At 46.9% G+C, this 22,698-nt stretch overlaps 2 protein-coding genes across 3 annotated transcripts in view; one reads left to right on the top strand and one right to left on the bottom strand.

Moving 5' to 3' along the window:
* Positions 1 to 15: 15 nt before the first annotated feature.
* RMC1 (regulator of MON1-CCZ1) lies at positions 16 to 21,849 on the top strand. Of its 2 annotated transcripts, none has more exons than XM_065932455.1 (20): positions 16 to 226; positions 892 to 968; positions 3,604 to 3,688; positions 4,952 to 5,008; positions 6,440 to 6,526; positions 10,713 to 10,853; positions 11,251 to 11,354; positions 12,865 to 12,954; positions 13,046 to 13,151; positions 13,831 to 13,942; positions 15,840 to 15,884; positions 16,133 to 16,186; positions 16,813 to 16,941; positions 17,405 to 17,511; positions 19,212 to 19,331; positions 19,808 to 19,885; positions 20,182 to 20,286; positions 20,563 to 20,631; positions 20,715 to 20,940; positions 21,677 to 21,849. In XM_065932455.1, exons 1-20 carry the CDS (start codon positions 125 to 127, stop codon positions 21,754 to 21,756), a joined length of 1,974 nt encoding a protein of 657 aa, XP_065788527.1. In that variant the 5' UTR covers positions 16 to 124; the 3' UTR covers positions 21,757 to 21,849. The 2 variants fall into 2 exon arrangements, with proteins under 2 accessions (XP_065788527.1, XP_065788528.1); XM_065932456.1 differs by having other exon boundaries at positions 184 to 226; positions 3,548 to 3,688.
* NPC1 (NPC intracellular cholesterol transporter 1) overlaps positions 21,541 to 22,698 on the bottom strand; it is a 43,033-nt gene continuing 41,875 nt past the window's right edge. Inside the window, exon 25 of the mRNA XM_065932454.1 lies at positions 21,541 to 22,348. Coding sequence (XP_065788526.1) covers positions 22,266 to 22,348 — 83 coding nt within the window. The 3' untranslated portion in view covers positions 21,541 to 22,265. The remainder of the gene's footprint in view (positions 22,349 to 22,698) is intronic.

Here is a 22,698-nt window from a genome sequence, read left to right as displayed (position 1 = left end):
AGCGCCCGCGAGATCGCCGCCACCGCCGCCGCCGCCCAGCCAGACTCCTTACATCCGGTGTTGCTCTACCGGCTTCACGCTGGCAGCCGCTCCTGGGCCCCCCGCCGCCGCCGCGGCGCCCGCCATGGGTGAAGAGGACTATTACCTGGAGCTGTGCGAGCGGCCGGTGCACTTCGAGAAGGCGAACCCGGTCAACTGCGTCTTCTTCGACGAGGCCAACAAGCAGGTCCGGGCCGGCCCGCGCCCTTCTCCCCCGCGCGGCCCGGCGCGCCCTGTCAGCCGCCCCCGATGCCGCCGGGTGTTCCGCGCGCCGGGGCCGGGGGCCCGGGGATCAGGCCTAGGGCCGCCGCGCTAGTCCGGTCCTGTGAGGCATCCAAGTGACCGGGCTCCACCGCGGCCAGGGCTTTCTCCCCCGAAGTGACAGCCGGGGGGACCCCGCTCCCCTCGGCCGCTGCGGTCCGCTGGTGTCACGCCGGTGTTTCCCCGACGCCTTCTGGTCGTGTTTCCCTTGCAGTGAAGGATTTAGGCGCTGAGATTTTCACTGTTCTCGGGAATTTTGTAAACTCGGGGAGCAGCTTGGCTGAGTAGCCGGGTGTGCGTAACTGCATTCACGGTGCCTTTGCAGAAACAGGTTAGAGCTTGCAGCCTCCAGGACCGACCCGGTCTCGGACGGCGGGTAGCGTGCCAAATGACAGCTTGTTTTGGTCACCGCTCTCTTGTTTCTTAAAACTCATGTGGACACCGAGCATCCGCAGTTTGCTTAAGTGCCACGTTAGTTCAGCTGAACCCAGGGTGGGGCGTAGCAGAAATCATCGTCGCAGGTGGGCATAGGTGTCTGGAGCCTTTCAGACAGAGTTCAGGATGGTAAAACGTCGCTACTTTTTCTCCCAGGTTTTTGCCGTTCGATCTGGTGGAGCCACTGGAGTGGTAGTGAAAGGCCCTGATGACAGGAATCCCATCTCATTTAGGTAATTATCATATTGACGTTTCCAGACTGTTACAACGTGTCAACAAAGTGGTGTTTTTATCAGTTTCTCATTCAGAAGCTTGTTTTATATGTTGGGTGCGGGGCACATCCCTGCCTGTAGGAAGAGGGAAGCAGACACCTGCTATACAATCTTGGTGGACATCCTTGGACTTCCCGTCAGAGTGAAGGTGTGCAGTCTTTCCTTGTTGTTTTGGGATCCACATACTCCAGTTCGTGTCTCTTGAAATTAACCAGTCAGAGCGTCAGCGTTCGTATTTCCGGCTTCTTGGCGGAAGAGGGGCTTTATTTCCTCTTTTGGCTCAGGGGCTTTCAAGAGCGTTTGGGAGATGGAGGAGATTCCTGGGTCAGTGTTTGCCATGTAATCATGTGTGTTGAAACCTCAGTTTCCAGTATACTTAAGGGCACTGGATGTCCCAGTATATCCCAGTGGAACCAGTGTAATTATGGGTAGCAGCTCCTTTCACTTTCAGAAGTATCTCAGTTTGGATGATAAACTATCTGATGACCTTAACTCTTGTGATTACAGAGAGGAAAGTACAGAGTTGATCCTCAGTTCAGTGGTGACTTTAAAAACATTTTACAGTTAGACTGTGTAACTAGGAAACAGTTTTAACTTTTTTGGTTTTTTTAAATTTTTTATTTACTTGGCGGTGCCTGGAGAATCTCAGGGATGGGGGAGCCTGGTGGGCTGCCGTCTCTAGGGTTGCACAGAGTCGGACATGACTGAAGTGACTTAGCAGCAGGGGCCAGGTTTTAGTTGCAGCGTGTGGGTTCTTTTCCTTGTGGCATGTGGGATCTGGTTGCCTGACCAGGGATGGAACCTGGGCCCCCTGCATTGGGAACACAGAGTTCTTAGTCACTGGATCACCAGGGAAGTCCCTAGAAAACAATTTTTGAAGTAGAAAATGAATCAGCCTCTTTTTCTTTGATCATCCTTTGTTCGGAAAACACTGCTTGCAGTGTGCTGGGTTCCAGGCGTGTGAAGGCTTTGAGTGATCCTGGCCCCCTTTAGGGGTCGCAAAGAGTCAGACACGACAGAGCCACTGAATAGGTGAGCACACCCCGCTTTTGGAAAACCCATATATTTAGTGTTGGGAGGCAGGGAGTGGATGCATAGTATTTACTGTGATAGGTATTGTAATCACCCTCTCTTCAGAATGTAGGCACAGAGAAGAGATGGGCATTTATCTTGGAATGGGCTGGGGAAGACCACTGCCTGGGATGGGGAACACCTCAGAGAGGATCGAGGCCTGAAAGGGAGACTTCTAGGTGGGCAGGAGGCTTCCGGATGGAGAGAACATGAAGACAAGCAGTCTCCCTGTTGCGGGGGAGGGATTCCCTGTCTGTGTGACTGAAGACGAGGTTTCACGCAGGGAAGGCATGCGTGGTGATGTGGCCACTGACAGCAGTCGGCTTGAACCCTCTATATTCTGTTGTGGATTTCAGGGTTCATCTTGTTACTTTCAATTTTTAAAAAAGGCAAAAAGATGAGTATTTGGGAAGAGTGCACTGGTGCAGCATTGAAGCTTGATTAGTTGGGAACCTGTCATGTGAGTGAGGTGTCCCCATTAAGAGACGATTGCTGCACTCTGAGCTAGTGCACTGGAAACCTGCCTGAAGGCAGTGTAGACCAATGACGGGGTTGGACTGGCCTCCAGTAGGCTCTCTGGGGTTGCTTAGGAAGGTCTGGGGGAAGACTCGCTGGTTGCTTGGGTGTGGAAAGTGGGGGTGAGGCCATGATGATCTAGCCCAGGTGGCTCAGGAAGACTTGAGGGGAGATACTGAGTTTACCCTCTGATTTTTTTTTGGCCACACTGAGTGGCTTGTGGGATCGTAGTTTGCCCACCAGGGATCGAACCCAGGCCCAATAGTGAAAGTGCTGAGTCCTAGCCACTGGACCACCAGGAAATTCCCTACCCTGTTTTAAAATCTTGCTACTTTTAATAGCTCTGTTGTGGTCTAATTATTACTAGCTGCATATATTTGACATTCATAGTTGATGAGTTTTGATACATGAAACCATCACCATCATCGGGACAGTGAGCGCCCCCTTTCCTTCGAGAGTTTCCCCTGTGATCCAGCCCTTGGCTTCCTCTTGATGTCCATCTGAGGTGGTTGTGAGATGGAGGTGCAGCCGTCCTGGGCGGCACAGCCCATGGAGTGCTGGGTAGGAAAAAGTAGACTCCTCTTTCAAAAGCACTGCTATATACTTCAATCAGAAATATGTAAATATCTCACAGCTGCCAGCATCTCAGGAGAAAAAAGGCGTTGCTGTGAAGGCAATGGAGAGAGAAGGCGGCAGTGTGTGGAGAAAGTTGCTCTGGGTTCTAGACTCGGTGACATCTAAAAGGAGGCTCAGGTGAAAGTACAGTGTCCGCAACACCTTAGTCACTTGTTATGTGCAATTCGGTCAGTTTCTTCTGCCTCCTGTTGCCAGTTGGACTCTGCTGTTTGAAAAGTGGTCCTACTGAAGCTTCAAAAACATCATTGTTATTTTAAACTAAGATTTGCTGCTTCCTGAATATTTAACTTGTCTTTTTTCTTCTCATAAAATAATAGAAGCTAGAATGCAGTCATGAACTGTACAACTCATCACCTGCTCTTTCTTCTTAAAGAATGGAGGACAAGGGAGAAGTTAAGTGCATCAAGTTTTCCTTGGAAAATAAGATATTGGCTGTTCAGAGGACCTCAAAGACTGTGGTAAGACATATCTTTATAGTACAAAGAAAAGGACATTAGAAGTACATTTAGTACATTTGGTGGGCTTCCAGGTGGTGCTAGTGGTAAAGAATCTGCCTGCAATGCAGGCGACACCAGAGATGCGGATTCAATCCCTGGATTGGAAAGATCCCCTGGAGGAGGGCATGGCAACCCACTCCAGTATTCTTGCCTGGAGAATCCCATCAACAGAGGAGCCTGGCGGGCTACAGTCCATGGGGTCACAAAGAGTCAGACATTTGACAGCAGAGAAAATAGACCAAATAAAAATACACAGTAAATAATAAGGAATGGGGAAATATAAAACTAGAAGTACATTTGGAAGAGAAGGAACTGCAAAATTCCAGTGTCAAAGGGCCCATTTTTATTTTAATTTCATGGAAGCGGTAGTTCCATGCTGCCTTGTATTTGAGTTTTTGTATTCTTGAAGATGAGAAAGACATTTAAATGGATAAAGGCTTAATGGCCTTAGTTTGTTATTTTTGACTTAAAAAAATTTTTTATATACCTCTTTTTAAATTTTTCCTTTTTTTTTTTTCTTCTGCTCTATGTGGCTTGCAGGAGCTTAGCTCCCCAACCAGGCACCAAACTTGGGCCCCCTGCAATAAAAGTGAGGCATCCTAACTCCTGGAATTGCAGAGAGTCCCCTTAAAGTTTTTTTAAGTTATTTGGAACATCAGGCATCTTTTGTTTTGATGGATAACTGGAACCATATATTTTGCAAAGCATATTTTTGGCAACTTGGGGAGTTAGCCTTACCTCAGTATCTTCATATTTTCATTTCTCTCATCTTTGAATGCTTGATCTAAGAGCAGATATTCAAGGCTGGAGCAGCTTGTTGGCATTTTGGCTTTCGTCAGTATTCACCATCGCAATTTGCAGAGAAAAAGCTGTTGAGAAAGGCAAATCCTGTTTCTTTCTGTCAGTATTAACTGCTAAAATTTTTGGAAAGCCTCTTGTAAAATATAGCAACCCATTTCTCTGAAGTCAGTCATTTGAGGAATGCATTTTCAAAATCAGTTTCCGAACCCTAACAATATTTGGATTAACTCATTTTAAAAATTGGAATTATCAACCTGTTACTAATAATGGGGCAGTTTGTCCAGATCGGTTGTTTTATTTTTCCTGTCTTTGGGGTTTTGTCCATTTTTTTTTTCTGACCACTTTTTAAATTTGTCTTTTTCCTCTTGTCTCTTTGTACTCGAAGATTCACACTTCTGCTCTTGTGTGCTTCTTTCCTTTCAGGACTTTTCTAATTTTATCCCGGATAGTTCTCAGCTGGAGTACACTCAGGAGTGCAAGGTATGGGCCGATGGGGTGATTCTGTCTGAGCTGATGGGCGTAAACCCCAGGGTCAGAGGCACAGGGTAGCCAGGTAATTGAGAGCACGAGTGTGGAATTAGATTGTGCTTGGACCCTGGGATCTGCCTCACGTTGGCTCTGACTTCGGACACTTTTTAACTTTAAAGTGCATTTCTTCAGCTGTAAGATGGAGCTGGCAGGACTAAACGGATGGGCGATGTTGAACACCAAGCCGCTTCAGCCCTTGGTGGCTGTTGTCTTCCTGTGGCCCCTGCCCTTCTCCACTAGGCGGCATTTCTGGGTCAGACCTTGGGTTCCCTTCATAGAAGCCTCTTTGGAGGTTTTCGGAAAAGGAGTTCTGTCCCCCTTTTTCCTGATGATGTTGTCTGGACTTGGCTCCTTGTGTCCTTCCTCTTCCGTCCCTCCTGTCAGTGGAGATTCTAATCCACTTTAATCAGATTTGCTGAGCGTGATAAGCTAGAAGGGGCTCAGCTCAGAGAGCATCCTGGCACCCAGGAAACCCAGCAGAAGCTGCTGGTGAAGAGGTTTGTCTGGTGGTGAAGAGGTTTGTCTTTGCGCATCTTTGTAATGGTTTTGCTACTTGAAGATCCACCTGGGTTCCTCAGATTTCCCAGGTGGCTCAGAGATAAAGAATCTACCTGCAAAGCAGGAGATGCAGGTTTGACCCCTGGGTTGGGAGGATCCCCTGGAGGGGGAAAGGGCAACCCACTCCAGTATTCTTGCCTTGACAATCCCATGAACAGAGGAGTCTGGCAGTCCATGGGGGCGCAAAGAGTTGGACATGACTGAGTGACGGATATTTCTGATGGCTTCCCAGCAAAGAGGGGCCCATCTGCAGACACCTTAGCCCCTGGCAGGCTCCGTGGCTGTGTGCAGCAGAGCCTGGTCCTGGCCTGGCTCCCCTGAGGCTCCCAGCGTGTCTCCTGCAGGTGACTCAGGGCAGGGCTCAAGATCTTCAACCCCACTTTGGGTGACAGTCAAGGAAAATCTTTAGGCCTTTATACCACTAGCTTTTATGATGTGTTTGACTCAGCATGTCAGCTGTCCTTTGATTTTTAAAGGTAGAGGTTGGTATCAGAGTGCTGGGCAGTTACCTTCCTGCCAAACTCAGTCCTTTCCCCCATCCTTTTGACAAGAAGAACTTCACATTCAGGTGCTTCAGTGAGGTGTTTCAGGTGGAGATCTGGGAACACTGCATTTAACAGAAAGTTTGATTTGTTCATAAGAAATCAAATCTTGGTAACTTTTATCAAAGAGTGATATAAACAGCGCTTTAAATGTTAAACTTTTGAGAAAGTGCTTTAAAAGTACTTTAAAAATAGTTTAAAAAGTACTTTAAACTTTTGAAAAAAATTACAGGTTCATTTTTTTTTTATTAATTAAAAAAAATCTTTTTACAATTCTTTTCAGACCAAAAATGCCAACATACTAGGATTCTGCTGGACCAGTTCTACTGAAATTGTCTTCATCACAGATCAAGGAATCGAATTTTACCAGGTATAATGTTTATTACTTGGGCTTCCTTGGTGGCTCAGTGGTAGAGAATCCACCTGCCAATGCAAGAGACGCAGGTTCGATCCCTGGGTCGGGAAGATCCGCAGGAGAAGGAAATGGTGACCCACTCTAGTATTCTTGCCAGGAGAATCCCATGGACAGAGGAGTCTGGTGGGCTACAGTCTACAGGGTCACAAAAAAGTCAGATAGGACTTAGCAAACAAACAAGAACAAACGTTTTTTACTTACATGTTCTAGAGAAAGGTTTGTGATCATGTTTTAGCAGCTGTTTGAATTCACTTGGGTTTTTATTCTTTTTTTTCTAATTACAAGTAATACATATTTTTTGCTAAAACATTCAGATCTTACCTTTACTTTATATGGAAGGTAAAAAGTCCCCCACAATCCCTGGAAGCAACCATTAAGAACTGATTTGGTGCTTGTTCCTCCACTGGGTTCCTGCACTTACAAATATGGTTATATTGTATAAACTTTTGCAACTGGCTCTTTTTTCTTTGCATAGGGATATTTCTTACACATCCTACCATATCTTGTTCCGATTGGTATTCAGGTGTGTAGATGTGCTACAATTTTACCATTTCTTGTTCATGAACATCTTTTGTTTTCTAGTGATTACAAACAATTCTGTAGTGAGTTCAAGCAGTGTATGAGCTTGTAAACACTGCTTTATATTCTTAGATGACACAATTCTTGGAAGGGCAATTACAATCTAGGTATGAATACCTAAAAAGCTGAACAGGGACTTTCCTGGTGGTCTGGTAATTAAGACTTCTTGCTTCCAATGGGTGGTATGTGTGGGGTGGGGGAATTGAAGGTTTTGTCCCTGATCAGGTAACTAAGATCCCACATGCCTTGCAACAAGGCCAAAAGATAAATTGTGAGTAAGAACTAAATTAAGAATAAAAAGTAAAAACCTGAACAGATATTGTTAAATTTCTTCCAGAAGTTGCATTCTCACTAGCAATATAGGAATCTCCGTTTTTCCACACCGTTAGCAGAGCTAGATATCCTTAAGTCTGTAGACATTTGCTAATCTTAAGAGGTGGAAAGCCATTTTAATTTGCATGTTTCATTAGGAGGGTGCTAAGCATCTTTTGTGTATTGTACATTTGTGTTTCCTGTTTTATGAATTGCCTTTTCATCTTAAAAAGAATATTTTTTTAAACTTTTTTTTATTATTCTTATTTCTTTTATTTCTTTTTATTTTTTGGCTGTGCCCTGTGGGATTTTAGTTCCCCTATTAAGAATTGAACCCTTGCCCCCTGCATTGGAAGCTTTAACTACTGGGCGCCAGGGAAGTCCCAGAATTTTTTTTAACTGTGATAAAAAGCACAGAACATGAAATCTGCCATCTTAACCATTAAGTGTATAATTCATTAGCATTAAGTATTTTCACATTGTTGTTAAACCAAGCTCCAGAACTTTTATCTCGTAAAACTGAAACTCAGTACCTATTGAACAACAACTCCCCATTTCCCGTTTCCCAGCCCATGGTAACCACTGGTTTCCTTTCTGCTTCTATGAATTTGTCTGCTTTAAGGTCCTCTGCCTCCTATAAATGGGACCTTACAATGTTTGTCTTTTTCTGACTGTCCTGTCTCACTTGGTGTAATGTCCTCAAGGTTCATCCATATTACAGCATGCGTCAGAATTCCCTTCCTTTGCCAGGCTGGAAAATATTCCATTGAATACATACACCACATTCTGTTTGTCCGTTTATCTACCGACAGACACTGGCACTGCTTTCATTTTTTGGCTACTGTGAATGATGCTGCTATAAACAAAAGTGTATGAGTGTCTCTTCGAGATCCTGCTTTCAGTTCTTTTGGGTATATAACCCCCAGATGGGATTGTTGGATCACATAATAATTCTGTTTTTAATTTTTGAGGCATTTCCGCATAGCAGTAATGCCATTCCCAGCAGCGGTGCACAAGGGTTCCAGTTTCTGCATCTCAGCACTAAAACTTGTTGTTTTCTGTTTTATCTGTAGCAGTCATCCTGCTGGGTGTCAGATGGTGTCTCGTGGTCTTGATTTGCATTTCTCTGATTGGTGATGGTATACACCTTGTTCATGGCTTGTTGTCCTTTTGTTTGTGCTCTGGATGGTGTCTGTTCCTTTTTTTTTTTTTACAAAATAATATTTATTTCATTTATCTTTGGCGGTGCTGGGTTTTTGTTGCTGCTCAAGGACTTTCTCTGATTGCAGCGAGTGGGGGCTACTCTCTGTTGCGGTGTTCGGGCTTCACATTGCAGCAGCTTCTCGGGGAGCACAGGCTCTAGGGCGAGCAGGCTTCAGCAGTTGTAGCACGTGAGCTTAGTTGCTTGCAGCATGTGGAATCTTCCTGGGCCAGGGATCGAACCCCTGTCCCCTACATTAGCAGGCAGGTTCTTATCCATTGTGCCACCAGGGAAGTCCCCTCTGTTTTTAAATTGGGTTATTTTCTTTTTGTCGAGTTGTAGGAAGTGTTTGTATAGTTTGAATATTAACCCTTTATCAGATAGACAATTTGCAAATACTTTCTCCTGTTCTGTAGGTTGCCTTTTCACTCTGTTGTTTACATTGGACTTTCCTCTTTATCTTTTAATAACTAACTTACTGACCAGAGGCGTAGTAATGCATCTTATGTTACTGGAATGTAATTGACCAGAGTGTTTCAGTATTCACTTACATAACAAATTGCTGGCCACAGGCCTTAGTTTCTGCAAAAATCCCCTGGCCAGTAATGTGTTAATCTGTTCCAGCTGCCTGATCTATTGAGAAAGCTCCTGAAATCTCTTAAGTGGAGCCAATGTGGAGAGGGTTAGAATTCTTTCAGGTGTTAAGTTTGTTGCCCCGGCAAAACCAGTGTAATTTCATTTGGAATGTACTAATGGAGGAGGCACACCTCTGTAACACAGGGCGCTGTGAATGCCGTGGTACTTTGCTGTAGGTCTGTTATCAGAACCTTAGTGACTGGCAGAAAGAAAAGCTACCTGAATCCCATAGGCACAGAAATAGAATTTTGTGCCTGTGAATAGCAAGGAAAGGATTGTAACTTTACAGAAGGGTTCCTGGGGCAGTCATTTAAAAGTATATCTTTCTGTTCTCAGAAGTAGAAGAGTGTACATTCGGGTCATCTAGGTGGTTTTAAGATCTTCAAGAAATAAGTTGGAAAGAGAGAGGAATCTGACACATCTTTATTTTATTATCCCTGGATCATCAAGAAACCCATATCCCCAACACTGACTTCCATGTCAGTTCTTCAGGGCAGTGTTCTGGGAGTGTTAACATCATCTTGGGGCTCTATTCAACACTCCTTAATGTATGAGTTTCTGAGTATATTTTAAATGTGCCATTATTATAAAATAGTTACTCGGTTTGCACATGGAGTCTCATGAACAAGTCTGTTAGAAGAAGGATACCCCCTTACCCCCAGCCTCAGATTGAGCGGGAGACCAGGAGGAAGGCTGATTCTGCAGGAGCCTTATTTTTTCCCCTCAAATCAGCCTAATGATGTCCAGCCCTTGGGGGCAGGGAGAGAATAAATGAGCTAAGATTTGGAAGTGTTAATAAGCACAGCACTGGAAGAATGGTAGCTGTAATAAATAAAAATGATTTTTTTCTCCCTGATTTGGTGCACGTGGCTCCAGGGTGTCGACTTGTTTTGCTGGATCCATATCAACCAAGGATGCTGCTGCTGCTCCCCACTCTTGGGAGGATGGTGCCTGGGAGTGTGGGGGCTTGGGCGGCCCTGGAGTGAGGTGGGCTGCCTGGGTTGTCACAGGTTCCTTTGCCCCTTGGAGCCTTATTTTTTCCCCTCAAATCAGCCTAATGATGTCCAGCCCTTGGGGGCAGGGAGAGAATAAATGAGCTAAGATTTGGAAGTGTTAATAAGCACAGCACTGGAAGAATGGTAGCTGTAATAAATAAAAATGATTTTTTTCTCCCTACTTAACTACTGACTTCTTCTTTTTATGATTTTCTTTATGTACTGTGTCAGTCTTCAGGTATTTTCTTTTTTATTGTTTTGGTCGTACGTCGAGGCATGCAGGATCTTAGTTCCCTGACCAGGGATCAAACCTGCGTTCCCTGCAGCAGAAGCACAGAGTCCAGAGGCACTGGACCGCCAGGGAATTTCCCATTTGCTGTTTTCAAATGAGGCTTCTGTTTCTTGAACTTTGTGTCAGGTGTTACCAGAGAAGCGGAATCTGAAGCTTCTGAAGAGCCAGAACATCAACGTGAACTGGTACATGTACTGTCCCGAGGGCTCCGTGATTCTGCTGTCCACCACAGTGCTTGGAAATGTGCTGCAGCCCTTCTACTTCCGGGTAAGGGTCGGCCTCCCTTTAAAAAAAAGTCCTCTGATAACAGCCTAACTGATCTTGTAACTCCAAAGGGCCAAGTTCCACCACCGAGAGCCTCGCCCCTTGTGACCACTAGAGGGCACCCCATACCACCCCACCATCGAGAGCCTCGCCCCCTTCTGACCACTAGAGGGCACCCCATACCATCCCACCAACGAGAGCCTCGCCCCCTTCTGACCACTAGAGGGCACTCCATACCATGCCATCTCCACCAAGAATGAGTCCTAAGGCCAGGCCCCTGGAACCCTGAAAAGGAGTGGAAGACACAGTGCATGTGTCTCCCCAGTGACTTGACGTGGGGAGTGCTGAAACATCAGGGCTTAATAAGCTTTTGCAAAAACACTTTTTCTCCCCCAAACAGGCTGGTACCATGTCGAAGCTGCCCAAGTTTGAGATTGAATTACCAGCCGCCCCAAAGTCAACTAAACTGAGCCTGTCGGAGAGAGACATTGCAATGGCGACAATGTATGTCTGTCCTCGGGGAGAACTCCTCCCCGTAATTGCTTTCGGCGCTGTCATGATGGGAGGTCGCTGTCATGATGGGAGGGCGTTGAGGAGAACTCCTCCCCGTACTTCTTGCTTTCGGCGCTGTCATGATAGCAGGGCGTTGTAAGCACACTGGGGCTGCACTGGCTCCTGTAGCCTGGGAACACACGAGAAGGACCCCCGCTCCTCCACTTCTGGATCTTATGAATGTAGAAAGCTCCTCATCTTCCTGACATTCTTTTCTGATTTTATTGACTTTGTGATCTTAGAGAAGTTTTTTTCACCACATTAGTCTGATAAAGTGAGACCGTTGAGCCAATTTATTTCTCAGTTTCAGAAATTTTTTTTTTAGTTCTGAGTTGAAGCTTATCAAAGATTTTTTTAGATAAAATATACTTGTTCTAAAGAAAAACATAGTTTACATTTTTTATCTAACAGATATAGACCTAAATTATTTGTGTAGGAAGGTTTATTTTCATTTGGAAATGTAGATAGCTCAATTTAAAAACTTTATTATGAAAATATGAAACACAAAAATAAAACTAATTCAGAGACTCTCCTGTATACCCAAATTCAACAGATATCAACACTTTGCTTCTAAATTACTTCTGATTCTCCTATGGCCTAAAACTGTTTTCCAAATGGTAAAATATTTTTAGCACTTAGAATGCTTTTTTTTATTTTTTTTTAAGAAATCTGAGGCATGATGGTGTAGAAAAAGATAAAATAAGAACAACCTTTGCAAAAGGAGACCGTTCCCTCTGTCTCTTCCTTATCCCTGAGGCAGGCCCCAGCACAGTGTGAACTCCTGAAACAAAAGCTTGCCTACAGGAACTGGTCACAGCAGCATTTATCAGATGAAGCTTAAAAATGCAAAGTGATTATCCTTTCCTCTGATTAAGGACTGTATTCATTTTACAAAACTGGGAAATCACAGAAAGTGAAAAGAAATAGACTTGGCATATTACTCTGGGCTTCCCAGGTGGCACTAGTGGTAGAGAATCCCTCTGCCATTGCAGGAGACTTGGGTTCGATCCCTGGGTTGGAAGATCCCCGGGAGGAGGAAATGGCAACCCAGCCCTCTATTCTTGCCTGGGAAATCCCATGGACAAAGGAACCTGGTGGACTACAGTCCATGGGGTCGCAGTCAGACACGACTGAGCACATGAGCGCAGCATGTTACTCAAGGACGACTGTTAACAACTTGCATTTCTTTCCAGTAGTTTTCGACAGCCTGCATAAGTTTGTGGGTTTTTTTACTACTGTGATCAAGTTCTGTTTAGTTTTGCATCCCCCCCTTTTCACTTAATATTAGATTTCTTTTTTTTAAGCTAACTGCACTTTCTTTGTAAATGTTTCTGTTGGCTGCAGAATGTCTGATTAAGTGGGTATCTTGTAATTCACTTACCTATGGCCTTATAACTCAGCATTTAGAATGGAAGGATGTCAGATGACCAGCGTGACTTACGTCTCCTTGTTCTCTGATCAGATACGGCCAGCTGTACGTTCTCTTCCTGAGGCATCATTCTCGAACCTCCAATAGTACTGGAGCAGAGGTAGTCCTGTATCATCTACCACGGTACATTTAATGCTGTCTTCCCTCTTCTCCAGTTTTAAAACACGAACTAAAGCTTGTTGATCTATTTTATGACCTTTCCTTTGTCTTACAGGGAAGGTGCCTGTAAGAAGATGCACATACTGAAGTTAAACCGGACGGGGAAGTTCGCCCTAAACGTGGTGGACAACCTGGTAGTGGTTCATCATCAGGACACAGAGGTAGGACTGGGGGGTGTCCTGCTCCAAGGAACTGTGAAAATGGACAAAACGTTCTGAAAAAGATAGAAAATGCTTTTAATGCCCAAAGCTTTGGTCTTCCAGGTAGAAATGGCTTTGGTCTTCTAGATGGTTTAGGAAAACCCTACCAGTTGATTAGGATAATTAAACACTATTTCAGAAAACAACACACATGAGACCAAACTTGAGAATAGTCATTTGGTTGAGTCATCTAAGCCAGGAATTCCTGCCGAGCCACTCTGTTGCATTAGCGCCTGAGCCTTGCACTTCCTTTGTAAGTGTAAATGATGGTGGTTTTGAGGCCACATGGCTCCAGAGAAAGAACTAGAATGCCCTGTCAGCTGGGTGTCCGGTGGGAGACAAGCCACTTGCCTCCTGGAGGCTGGTGACACCTGTGTTAACTAATAAAGGTGTCGCAAGTTAAAGTGAAAAGGCTGTGTTCTCATCACTGGAGCCCTTCAGAGGCAGTGAGTCGTAGATGTGAGAATCCATGTGAGAGCTGGCGGAGAGCTGTGATGTCGCAGCAGAGCCCTCCTCAGATAGCCACCAGCATGCAGGGGTAGATCGCAGACACGAGGCTCCCTCAGCAGATCTGAACAGAAGATGTGAGGTCCCGAGGTCTGTTGGACTGATACCACACTGTTGTCTTTCTACCCGCCAGACATCAGTGATATTTGATATCAGGTTGAGGGGGGAATTCGACGGCTCTGTTACTCTGCATCACCCAGTGCTCCCAGCTCGATCCATCCAGCCCTATCAAATCCCCGCGGCAGGTAAGAGGGAGTTGCCATGTGTGGGTAGAAGGGGGAGCAGGTCCCGGGCTTCCCACATCTGTTCGATTTTCCAGGGCTGGTTCTGTCTGTCTGTTTTAACGTCACTACTGAAACTTGGGCTTCCCTAGTGGCTCAGATAATAAAGAATCTGCCTGCAACGCAGGAGACGCGAGTTCAGTCTCTGGATTGGAAAGATCCCCTGGAGAAGAAAATGGCAACCCACTCCAGTATTCTTGCCTGGAGAGTTCCATGGACAGAGAAACCTGCTGGGTGACTGTCTTTGGGGTCTCAGAGTCGGACACGACCAAGCGACTAACACTACTGAGTCTATAAGTTAAAATTGTGTTCTCATGAAAAGCATTTTATAAGTGACATGAATCTCCCTTTGAAGAAAACAATGATTCTTTTCTCTGAGCTTTACAATGGAGCATTGTGATTACCCACTGAAGCTCAAAGAGTTTTTAATGTTGAGTAAGATGTTGACGTTTTTGCTTGTCTCTGCTCGGTAACCCTGCAGTTACCGAGTATTTGGGTATTTATGGCTGTTATTTTGACCTGGGATCACTTCTTATCGTTCTTATATTCTGTGTCACTATGATGACAAAGACTGTTGTTTTCCCTTGACTGGTGGTCATGGAAAGTGTTAAGGCTGTGCTTGTGAGTATTCTGAACCCATCCTCTGACCCGAAGCAGTGGCAGTGAGAAGTCAGAGGAGAGAGGTCAGGATGTCAGGAAAGGGGAAAAGCCATTTCATTCCTTTTGCTTTTGCTCAGTGTGACTGACTTCAGGGGAGAACTCAAAGCATGTTCTTTTTCAAGGAGATGGGAGTCTGGAGCAAGATGGTTGTATATACAACCAACCAACCAAGTTGGTTGCCATGTATAAACCAGAGTCAGAAGGTGCACATGTGGAACTCTGGGAGGAGTGTTTTCTTAAAGGAGTCCTTGTCAGATAGCTTTGGGTTGACCTCACCCACTGACAGGACGTCTGTGTACCTGTCACGAGAAGAATCAGGTCAGGCTCTGGCTGATAGTTTAGCCGGAGCGCTGCCTCGTGCCTGCGCGCTGGGTCTTCCAGGATCAGCCAGCTGAGCAGAGTTTGAGAACAAGCCACAGTTGACCCTTGAACAATGAGGGTTAATCTGCATATAACTGATCGTCAGTCCTCCATATCCATCGGTCTGCACCTGAAGATTCAGCCACCCATAGATCGTGTAGTCCTGTGGTTTCTACTGTTGAGAAATATCCCTGTGTTAGTGGGCCCGTGGAGTTGACGCCCACCTTGTTTGAGGGTCGGCTGTAGTTCTCACATCTGATTAGGTCTCAGCCTTCTCTGGTCTTTCCAGCTTCTTCCTTTTCCCAGGGTAGTTGAAAGATGTCAGCACTTAAAGAGTAGATGGTGTCAGATGAATGGCTGGTATCTGCTATTGCTTACTAAGCATGAAAATAACTGCTGGCAATTGGGGCAAAAACAACTCTATAAATATTCCAGCCCAGTCCTCTAATGGGGTGGGGGGGTAGGGGTGGGGGAGTCTGCAAAATTGAATCTTTTCTAACCAGCTGATTAAAACCTATCTTCCAATCTGAAATCACCCAGGTGACTTTTTCAGTTCTTGTGCATGTGTGTAAAAAAGCAAGACAGCACTGTGAAAGAAACCTCAATCTGCTTTCCGCTTCTTTCAAGACTTCTTCCTTTAAAACTTCTTCATGGATTGTTCTCTACTTCCCTCTTCCTCCTGATGGGCGTTATCAGTGGAACATGCCAATTCAGTTCCTCCTTACTTAACTGCAGTCGAATGAACACGCACTGAAGCCCTTAGAAAGTATTAAGTGTCGTACTGGCAGCACTTTCTGGCTGGGTTACTTAGCCCTTACACATGTGTCTTTTCCGTTTGTAGGTCCGGCTCCTGTGACCAGCCAGTCCCCCGTCCCGTGTAAACTCTGTATCTTTTCCGAAGGCCTTGGCAGGGCTGGGGAGGGGAGCTGTCACCCCTCCTTACACCGGGGTCTAAGGGTGGTCCAAGCCCCCAAGTCAGCAGTGAATCACACCATGGAAAGCACCCGTGGGGTTTCCCTCTCATCAAGGGCCGGGCCTCCATGGGGGCCTCAGTGAGGGGTGGGGAGGATGCTAATGGGAGCTGGGTTGTCTTCTGTCCTCCTCTCCTGGGGTAGTGTTTCCTATAACGTGTGGACTCTTCATCGTGGATCGTCTTCCAGCCCGATATCATCATCAGCGCGAGTCAAGGTGGGTCTGAGGTGCAGGTGGGGGGTGTCCTGTTAGAAAAGATGAGCTTGTGGACGGTCTTCTGTCCGTCTTGAGGGTACCAGCTCGGTGCTGGTCCTGGGGAGAAAGGGCTGACTCAGACATTTCCAGTGAAGCCTTTCTCTCCCAGACCCCCATTGAGAAGGACTGTGCCCACTGCCCAGCAGTGAGGGTGTTGGGAGGTTCGGGGATAGGGGGTGCCCAGGGCTGGGAGGATGGTGGGTTCCAGAGCTCCTCTGGGAGCCTCAGGAGTTGCCTTTGACTAATGAGTCAGAGCAGAAGAGGATCCCGGGACCAGAGTCCATGCCCGGGCTGCCACCTGCTCTCCGTCAGCGCCGAAAGGGAGGAGGTGCCCGTCTTCAGTGGGTGCTCCACGGGTGCAGGGAGGGTTCCTCCGTGAGGAGTCGGCCAACACGCAGAGGTCGTTGGCTGCAGTCCCACGGTGGAGTGGGTGTCCTGAGCGTTGCAGCCTGGGCTGTGTTGTGAGCGCAGCCACTGGCTCAGCTCTGCAGCATCGCCCCCCTGCCCGCCGTGAAGGTGGAGGGAAGCAGCTCGGGGGCCGCTGCTCTGGTTTGCAGCCAGGGTTCAGCGTGCCGCCTCTCCACCAGGTTACCTCTGGAACCTCCAGGTGAAACTGCAGCCCATAGTGAACCTCTTGCCGGATAAAGGCAGGCTCGTGGACTTCCTTCTGCAGAGGAAGGAGTGCAAGGTGGTCATCCTGTCTGTGTGCTCGCAGAGTGAGTAGGGCTTGGGGGTCCTCAGCCCCTCGGTCTGATTCCTGACATGGCCTGCATGCCCGCCATGAGATGGGCCATGCTCTTCTCCTCTCTGCAGCCTGTAGGCTTGTGACGGGGGCATCATTTAACCCCCTGGAAAGGCTGCTTTTTGATGTATCCCTGCAAGATATTTCTTGGGTAGGAGAGACTAAAGAAACAGACCTAAACCTTGGCACACACGAGGGTAGAGGATGCCCTCCCCAGCTGGAAAAGAAACTCTCTTCTGAGTCCATGTCACTCAGGACGTTTTGTCTGTTAATACTCTGAGACTCTCCTGACGCCCTCTGTCAGTAACCGGCAAGGGCTGGTGACCACCCTCAGGGCCCCCAGCCCCTAAACTGTCATGTCTCCCGGTGACCCTTGGAGACGAGTCCTTTCTCTCCTAGCGTGTCGGCTGACCGGTGTGAACCTTGATTCCTTCCAGTGTTGACAGAGTCAGACAGAGCGACGTTGCCCGTGATAGCCACCGTCTTTGACAAACTCAACCAGGAGTATAAGAAGTACCTGGACGCCGAGCAGAGTTACACGATGGTAAGTTGTATGTACACCAGGGGGCGCTCCACCCCACCCCACCCCAGGTACATTTTCAACGTAACTATAAGCAAGATTCTCCTAGAATGATACCACTGAGGTTTGCCCTGTGCCAGGGGGCGTGGTGGATGTTTACAGGCAGCCTAAACTTAGAGTCCCCGTGTCCCCTGAGCCCAGGGGCTGAATGTCACTCAATGGCTTCCCCTTCATTTGTTGTTTTTAATCTGTTTGGTCATATACATGTATAGGTCCTTGTGGTCTCCCTTTATGTAACGGAGAAGAAAATCAGTCTCGGTTTGCATTATTTTGTCTTTCTGCCAAGCCAGAGTCAAGACTTTGGTAAATCAGTAATGTAAATCATTTTGCCACATCTTCCTTTCCTTTTAGGATGGAAAAGCTATAAAAACAAGACTTATCCTGTCATTCAGTCAAGGTCTTTTTAGGATCCTGATGATTAAGTATTAGCACTGTGCTTTTCCTGTAGTAGGTTCAGGTGTTTGTTGGACTTCCCTGGTGGTCCAGTGGTTAAGACTCCACGCTCCCAGCACTTCCACTGCTAGGGGCATGATCTGGGACCAGTTTCCCCGGTCTGGGGACTTAAGATCTCACATGCCACTTGCGGCCAAAAAAAAAACCAAAAATGTCGCATGTCTGTTGTGAAGGGTAGGCTTATACTGTTTCATAAGTGTGTCTTCTGAAGCTAGAAGGAAGTTCAGGACAAGTGGAATGAATTATTTGCCTTCATGAACCTGAGTAGTCCGAAGGCTAAAAATGGCAGTGGTTTTAAACAGTAACAACCCCCCAGAACCCCTTCCCTTTAGCCTCTCAGGCATAACAGGGCTGGGGCGCAGTGTGCAGCCTTGCGTGGCCCTGTCCTCAGACCCATGCCCTTCTGGCGCTGTCCTGTCCCTGCCACGGGTGTTGTGGGCAGAGGAGGCAGCAGGTCTGATCTCAGATGGCAGCCTCTGTGAGCCCCTACGCTGCGGTGCTCTGGCTTTATAAACCTGTGGGAGTCAAGAGTGTGGGCCACCAACACCACCACTGGAATGCATCAGGCTTCTGCAAATGCAGGTTCTCAGGTGCCCCCCACAGAGTCAGCATTACAAAGTGAGGTGAAGTCAAGATCTCACAGGGCTTTATTGTTCAGTGACGTTTGAGGAGCCTTGCTTGCCATTTAAAAAGCTATTGAGGGAATTCTCTGGCGACCCAGTGGTTAGAACTCTGTTCTCAGCATTGAGTGCCTGGGTTCAGTCCCTGGTCTGGATTGTGATCAATCCCACAAGCCTTGCTGCTCAGCCAAAAAAAAAAAAAATTCTATTGATACTCATTGTAAGAGATATTTTTCACTCAATGTAGGATCTGGGCTTCATAAAACAAAGATGCAGTAGGCATTTTATTAGACAACAAATGCCACATGGTTTGCAATTAATATTATTAGGGAGTTATTTTAAGAGGTTAAAAAAAAATCTCAATAAAACTACGTCTTAGGCTTTTAGGTTCCATCCATGAACACTGGTGTGTTTTCAGGATGATCAGTCTGACCAGCTAAACACCCTCTCCAGCTGCACTGCAGAGTTTGTCCAAGTGTCATCCTCTGCTCATGTCCAGGCTCACAGCATCTAGAATTTGGTCTTTTGGGGTTGACTGCAAACATGCCGTTACCCAGAAGATGACTGAGACCCTGTCTGTGGTTTGTGCAGGCCATGGAGGCGGGGCAGAGCCGGAGTGGCCCGCTGCTCAGGAGGCCAGTGCGCACCCAGGCCGTGGTCGACCAGTCTGACATGTACACCCACGTTCTGTCGGTGTTCACAGAGAAGAAGGTAGGGGAGGCTCGCCAGTCCCTTTTGGGCTTAGGATTCCCAAGGCAGTGATAATACTTGAAGGGAACTGAGGAGAAAGAACTCAGAATGTGATTAGAGTAACCGAGCTGTCTTGGAGTGAGGACTGGATGAATGCTCTTTGGCCTCTAATACTCAAGCTTAAATATGATCACAGACCAGGGAGGGTCTGGAGGGTGGCTTAGCGGTAAAGAACCTGCCTGCCAGTGCAGGAGATGTAAGAGATGTGAGTTTGATCCCTGGGTTAGGAAGATCCCCTGGAGGAGGGCATGGCAACCCACTCCAGTATTCTTGGCTGGAGAATCCCACGGACAGAGGAGCCTGTGGACTACGGTCCATGGGGTCACACAGAGTTGGACATGACTGAAGCAGCACAGCGCAGCCAAGTGGAACCCCGGAAGCCAGGGGGCAGATGAACAAGGAGTCACGTGTGTGTCTAACCGTTTTCCTCTGTGCAGGAGACGCCGCACAAATTTGTGATCGCCGTGCTCATGGAGTACATCCGCTCCCTGAACCAGTTTCAGATCACAGTACAGGTACCTCTGTGGGCCCATGTTCCAGGGACAGGGAATCATTAGAGTAAAAGCAGCGTCACTGTCTTAACTGAAGTGACGCAGTATCCCCCAAGGGTCTGCACACCTGGCTGAGTGAGGCACCCCCTCATAGGACCCTGTGTTCTTCCGTGGAATAATCGGTGTCAGATCAGGGCTGGGTTCGTTCACCTGCACCCACTTCTCTTAGTGATGGGAACTTCACTTAGAGCAGCCACGGTCCTCGGCACGCCGCATCGCTAGTCTGTCGTAGTTGACTGACGTGTCTGTCTGTGTCTCAGCATTACTTACACGAGCTGGTCATCAAGACGCTTGTCCAGCACAACCTCTTCTACATGCTGCACCAGTTCCTGCAGTACCACGTCCTCAGTGACTCAAAGCCTTTGGTGAGTGCCAGTCGGCTTTACTCCTGTGACTCAATATTTGAGGGACTTCCCTGGTGATCCAGTGGCTAAGACTCCACACTCCCAATGCAGGGGGCCCAGGTTCGATTCCTGGTGGGGTAACTAGACCCTGCTTGGGTAACTAGATCCTGCTTGCCACAAGTAAGAGTTCGCATGTTGTAACTAAGACACGTGGCATAGCCAAATAAAAACAAGTATAAAAAAACCTTTGACCTTCCAACATACTATGAATCCAATCTGAAAGCGTGTATCTTTCAGGCTTGTCTGCTGCTTTCCCTAGAAAGTTTTTATCCTCCTGCCCACCAGCTGTCTCTGGATATGCTGAAGGTAACTGATATAGCCAAGTTTCAGACCACACAGAAGGCTGTTCTTACTGCATGCACTGACCCAGCTTTCTACCTTATTTCCAGCGACTTTCCACAGCAAATGATGAAATAGTAGAAGTTCTCCTTTCCAAACACCAAGTGTTAGCTGCCTTAAGGTTCATCCGGGGGATTGGTGGCCATGATAACATCTCTGCACGGAAGTTTCTAGATGCTGCAAAGCAGACTGAAGACCACATGCTTTTCTACACGATATTCCGATTTTTTGAACAGCGAAACCAGCGTCTGCGAGGGAACCCTAGTTTCACACCAGGTGAGAATACAGCTGCAAGGAAAAGACATGGGGTGGCCCCACTTAGTACCAGGAGATCATTGGCGGCTGGGGTGGGGCGAGAAGGCTTTTGGTTTGGAGAACTCTTGGGCTGGTTCTTAAAGAACAAAATTTTGTACCAGCCCGCATAAGCCTTAGCCTGTTCACTGTAGTGAGAATGGATTCAGGGTGCTGATGGAGTTGGGGTTCTGCTCTGGAACTTGCAGGGAGTGATGGGGTGGAGACAGTGTCATCTGAGCAAAGCTGTCTCACATCTGGGCCTGGAATGGCCCTTTCTGAAGAATCAGGAACAAGACCGGAAATGGCTGCAGAGGGTTGACAATGGCCTGAGGCTTGTCAATGTTTCATTTTTAGGCAGGATGCACTGGCCAATCACTCTAATCTCCAAAGTTATGAAATCTAAAGCACCCTTTTCCTCAGGATGGGGGAACCTGTGACTCCTTCAGGGCTTCCAGTGTTTACAGATCTCCCTGCTTCTCCACCGTCTCTCAGGGCAGACGGCAGGGTTGCTGGGGGCGGTCAAGGCACCAGCTAGTCCTGTGATGGCATGAGCTGTGTGAACAGAAAGGATGACTCAGAAGCTTAGGAAAACAAAATATTTTATGAGAGAAAAATAAGTTAAAACCCAGTATCCACATCTAGGAGCTGCGGAGTGTTCCCTTGTTTTCCTCCTTTTGTGCCTCGTCTTAACGGATTAAATCTGCATTTTCCTTTACAGGAGAACACTGTGAAGAACATGTTGCTTTTTTCAAACAAGTTTTCGGAGACCAAGCTCTAATGAGGCCTACAACTTTCTGAGGTCACTTGCTAGTTTTTTATATATATATATATATATATAAAATGTGTACAAAGTTAATTTATTGCGTTAATAAAGCTCTTTAAACTACAAAATGTTGTAATAAAGTATGTATCTACCACATCCTCAAATGTTACTAAAAATAAGGTGTAGAACTTGTGTGATGGCTTACTCCTGAAAAAGGAGAAACATTGCATTGATTGGCCTTTAGGAAGTGTCAGTGAGCAGATCGCAGGCTCCCTAGCGCCCCCTTCTTGCTGCCCGAGAACCAGGCCTCATTCCTGGGGAACTGAAAGGTGCTCCAGTGCCCTGGGGCTGCCTCCAGGTTCAGTAATACTGCTTCCAGTCAGAGTCTTCATTCCTGAGTTTAAAAGCGCTAGGGCCAGAGCAGCTGCTGTTAAGTAGCCTGATGCTTGCTCACGTCCAGGGTTCAACCGAGCCTCGACAACGCGGTTGCCGTCGTGGTAAACCAGCTGACCCGCAGACACAGTCTCAAGCCCATGAGGGGCAGCTAGAAGTTGAGGAGCTGTTCTCGCTCTGTGCCTCTGTATCGCTGCTGTGCGGTCAGACTTCTGGCTTTATTTATTGACGGGCCTGTGAGGGATAAAATAACTTATGAATCATTTCTTGAGAAAAGGAGATGGTTTCTACTGTAACATAACTTCCTGTCCTCCAGAGATTTAGGGGGAAAAAAATCCTCATTTTCTCAATCACAAAGCTATAAATCAAGCAAATTAGTACTGTTGTCAACCACAGGTCATTTATAGAAGCTGAAGTTGCCACAGAGGTAAAATATGCTCCTAAGGAGAACTCCAAATTAGAGACAAGCCACAGAGCAGCATTCTTTAAAAGTGAACGGAAATGAAGGCTTCTCTGGGGCACCGCGGGCTGTGGCCAGACCAGGTCCTTCTCCTCAGTGGGGAGAAGCCCTAGGCCTCTGACAT

The sequence above is a fragment of the Muntiacus reevesi genome, chromosome 4 (assembly GCF_963930625.1).
Source record: "Muntiacus reevesi chromosome 4, mMunRee1.1, whole genome shotgun sequence".
Lineage (NCBI taxonomy): Eukaryota > Metazoa > Chordata > Mammalia > Artiodactyla > Cervidae > Muntiacus > Muntiacus reevesi.
The sequence above is the reverse complement of the archived record's forward strand: the minus strand, read 5'-3'. Positions and strand labels throughout refer to the sequence as shown.

What these genes read in the sequence shown, in the direction of transcription:
- RMC1 (XM_065932455.1), top strand. Translation starts at nt 125, where the DNA reads ATGGGTGAAGAGGACTATTACCTGGAGCTGTGCGAGCGGCCGGTGCAC. An exon ending in TGCAGCCCTTCTACTTCCGG is followed by an intron (nt 10,854 to 11,250) that starts GTAAGGGTCGGC and finishes TCCCCCAAACAG; the next exon opens with GCTGGTACCATGTCGAAGCT. An exon ending in CTATCAAATCCCCGCGGCAG is followed by an intron (nt 13,943 to 15,839) that starts GTAAGAGGGAGT and finishes TTCCGTTTGTAG; the next exon opens with GTCCGGCTCCTGTGACCAGC.